At 42.9% G+C, this 3,513-nt stretch overlaps 1 protein-coding gene across 3 annotated transcripts; it reads left to right on the plus strand.

The window, feature by feature from the left end:
* Positions 1-6: 6 nt before the first annotated feature.
* LOC116548092 (butyrophilin subfamily 3 member A1-like) lies at positions 7-3,507 on the plus strand. 3 transcript variants are annotated; one of them, XM_032273737.1, is made up of 5 exons: positions 7-146; positions 1,720-1,920; positions 2,080-2,100; positions 2,191-2,217; positions 3,204-3,507. In XM_032273737.1, the coding sequence occupies exons 1-5, from the start codon at positions 59-61 to the stop codon at positions 3,236-3,238; spliced, it is 372 nt and encodes a 123-aa protein (XP_032129628.1). In that variant the 5' UTR covers positions 7-58; the 3' UTR covers positions 3,239-3,507. The 3 variants fall into 3 exon arrangements, 2 of the variants coding, with proteins under 2 accessions (XP_032129628.1, XP_032129629.1); XM_032273738.1 differs by lacking the exon at positions 3,204-3,507 and adding an exon at positions 2,500-3,184; XR_004267305.1 differs by lacking the exon at positions 3,204-3,507 and adding an exon at positions 2,500-3,184 and having other exon boundaries at positions 2,080-2,217.
* The last annotated feature ends 6 nt before the right edge of the window (positions 3,508-3,513 follow it).

The following is a 3,513-nucleotide window of genomic DNA, read 5'->3' on the forward strand; positions in this document are numbered from 1 at the left end:
GGAAGCACCTGTGGTTGCGGACGGAGCGGGTCTGTATGCAGTAGCAGCATCCGTGACCATGAGAGGCAGCTCTGGGGAGCAGGTGTCCTGCATCATCAGAAATTCCCTCCTCGGCCTGGAAAAGACAGCCAGCATTTCCATCGCGGGTCAGTGCCTGCTTGGCCTCAGCTTTACTGAGGCAGTTGAATGAAGGGGGATGTGTGAATTTCTACTGTGTGAGTCTCTGGAGTCGACCTGGGTCTCTGCACTGCATGTAAGGCCCAAAGCAGGGACCTGGAGGCTCCTGCCTGCTCCAAGGGAGCTTCCTTCCTCTACAAAGCTGTTCATGACACAAACATTTACTGAACATTTCCTGTCTGCCTAAAAGTATGAAGCTGCATATGGAAAGTCAAATGACAAAAGAGGAAAATTTATATATAACATACACACACACACACACAGACTCATATTATAGAGAAACAGCTAATCTCTTTGAGACAGAAGATTTTAAAAACCGAGTAAAAAATTTTAACAAAGGTCATAAGTTATTAATTTACAGAAAAGGAAGTAACTCACAAAAGGGTGCTTATTCTCACTCATTAGAGAAACATATACTGAGTCATTTTTTACTTATGGTATTGGCAAAAATCAAAACAAATCTCTGTTGGTTGATAGCACGTGGTTATGGCAGGAATGAAGATGGGAATCTGCTGGTATGACTTGTATTTTTGGTGTATATTAGCACAGTCTCTGTTGGGGGCTCTATCCAAACGATATATTTAGTGATCCAAAATTCCGCTTCTGGGAGTTTATCTGGTAGATAAGATTGCATTTGTGTGAGGTAATCCATGTGAAACGTTATTTCTTATGGCACTGATTATGACTGCACAAGGTTAGAAACCATGCAGATGTTCACTGCTGGGGAACTTCCGTGCAATGGCTACCACTCAACTGTGGGAGAAAAAAGAGATCATTATTTCCATACTGATACGGAAGGATCTCCAAGATGAACTTTGCACAGAAAGAGCAAAATGCAGAATGGTGTATAGAATGCTATCTTTAGTGCAAATAAGAGGAAAAGCAAGAATATATTTTTATTTACAATTTTTAACTTAACAAGCAATGTCATAACACTCACTACATGTCATGCACTTTGTAAGTGTTAATTTAATCCTTTTAACTTCAGGAGGTAGGTATTATCATTACCCCAATTTGAAAGAGTAGGACAGCAGGAACAGAGAGGTTAAGTAATTAGTCTAAAGTCACACTGCTAGTCACCTAAAGGAGCCAGCATTGACACTCAGGTTCTCTAGCTCCAAAGTTCCTGTTCTTAAGCATCCTATTAAGCAGACTAATTTGAAGCTAAGAAAGGGAGGGTGGGAGGGAGGACTGGGTGGACGGGAGACTTGAATCACTTTTTATATATATATTTTTGAACCATGTAAATGTGTTACCAGTTAAAAAATTGAATTAGAAAAAAATGTGTATAATCTGCTCAAGTCGCTCACTTTCCACATGAGAGGCAGACATCTCAGGAGAACTAATAGTAACAGCCTCTAGTGGGGGTTTATCAAAGTCTTACCCACAGTCCTCTGAGATTTTAGGATGAAAAAGATTATTTAACCTCATGAGATAGATTTCGTGCCCTGTGACCTGGGGTGGGCAGCTAACACTTGGGGCGCCGCAGTCTGGGGGTGCTGAGCGCGCGGCCCCCATGGCCCACAGCCCTCCCCTTCACAGACCCCTTCTTCAAGAGTGCCCAGAGCTGGATCGCCGCCCTGGCCGGGACCCTGCCTGTCTTGCTACTGCTTCTCGCCGTAGCCGGTTACTTCTTGTGGCAACAGCAGGAGAAGAAAAATACTCTGTCCAGAAAGAAAAAGAGAGAGCAACAGTTGGGAGAAATGGCATGGAACACAATGAAGCAAGAACAAAGCAAAACAGGTAGCTGACCCCAGGAGGTTATCTGAGCCCCTGGCTTACAGGCCAAGGCCCAAAGACCTCACGCCCATCCCCACCCCAGAGCTGGGTCATTTTTAAGGTTTATTTTTTGAAAAACCCCTCACCTGTAACAGTTCATTGCTTTCTCTGCTTATTTTTCAGTGAAGCTCCAGGAGGAACTGAGTAAGTTCCCATTCCCCCAGAGACCCAGGCATGTCCTCCTGTCCCTGCTTTCAGCGCCCTGATGCATCTTCCCCGTTTATTCCATTGCAGGGTGGAGAAGCATCCAGTACACGGCTTGTAAGTGGCTCTGACATCTTCTCTGAATTTGAATCTGTAACGTTCTGTGCTTCAATAGTTTCCACTCTTAACTCTTTCCCCAATGTTGGGAAGTGGTCTTTGATCCCTTTGACTAGGGAAAGAAAATAAATGTGCCAATTCCTAGTCATTGCCAAAAAAGAAAAAAGAAAAGTGTGACTCATTGGATGGAGTAACACCCAGGAGGAGTGTTTCTTTAGCTCTCTCGTTCTCTCTCTCTCGACTGGTCTCAAAGAAAAGATGCCTTCAATTTCTCTCTACTAGGGGCCACAGACTCTATAGCACTATAAAGCGCTGAGAAATATCCAGGCATACACTTATAAAGGAACGGGGAAGAGGTGGATAAAGTGCACTCTCTGTGGTAGGAACTTCACTAGTCATTTTACATAATCTACAGGCTCCAGAGAAGAAAAGAATAAAAGATAATAAAGAACAAGAAAATTAGAAAAAAGAGACAGAGAAAAGAGGAGCTTGAACAGTTGCTCAGTTGGTACCAATTTATTCTAACTGCCTTCAAAAACTATTCCCTGAAATTTCTCATTAAATTTCCCAAATTCTTTGCAGAGTAAGGTAGGATTGAGATAGAAGAATCTTACACACACACACATACATACATACACACACACACACACATATATATACACATATTTATATATACACACATATATTACATATATATATATGCACGTAGACATGGTGACACCAGGAGGATAGATACATTCCAAATAGATCAGCCGAATACCATCGGGAAGAAACTCTCACAGTGTTTGCCATGTCACTAGCATTCGACTGATGTTCCTGGATTTGATATTAAGAACAACACCATAGAGAGAATTGAACCTGCAGAGGAAGAAGGTACCGGTGGTTTAAAAAAAAAAAAAAAGATCAGATGGATGTAAAAGTAAGGGAATGGGGCCAACTCAAACATGGCAAGTTGAGGTGACATCTCTAACTTTCTTTCATGGTAGGGAGAGAGACACCTTCGGCCTATAATGGTGAGTGAACCTGATGCTTTCTGAGTTTGCTGGGTCATGTGCCATGAACATTTTAACCTTTTCTTTGCTGTGACCTATGGATGTTGTCAGTTGCATTATAGATTTAACCCAAAGACTCAATTTCTGTGTGGTGGGGGGTTGATTTCTGCTTTTCTGGAGAATCTAAGAGACTCCTGACCCTGCACACCTCCTTGCAAAGCCTGGCCTTGCAGCCTGCACCCCTCATGACAAGAGGGAACAGAGCCTGCCATTTCTGAGAAGGTGCCACCCCAGATCCATCAGA

Source organism: Sapajus apella, unplaced genomic scaffold (genome assembly GCF_009761245.1).
Source record: "Sapajus apella isolate SASKATOON/1434 unplaced genomic scaffold, GSC_monkey_1.0 scaffold6928, whole genome shotgun sequence".
Taxonomy (NCBI): Eukaryota; Metazoa; Chordata; class Mammalia; order Primates; family Cebidae; genus Sapajus; species Sapajus apella.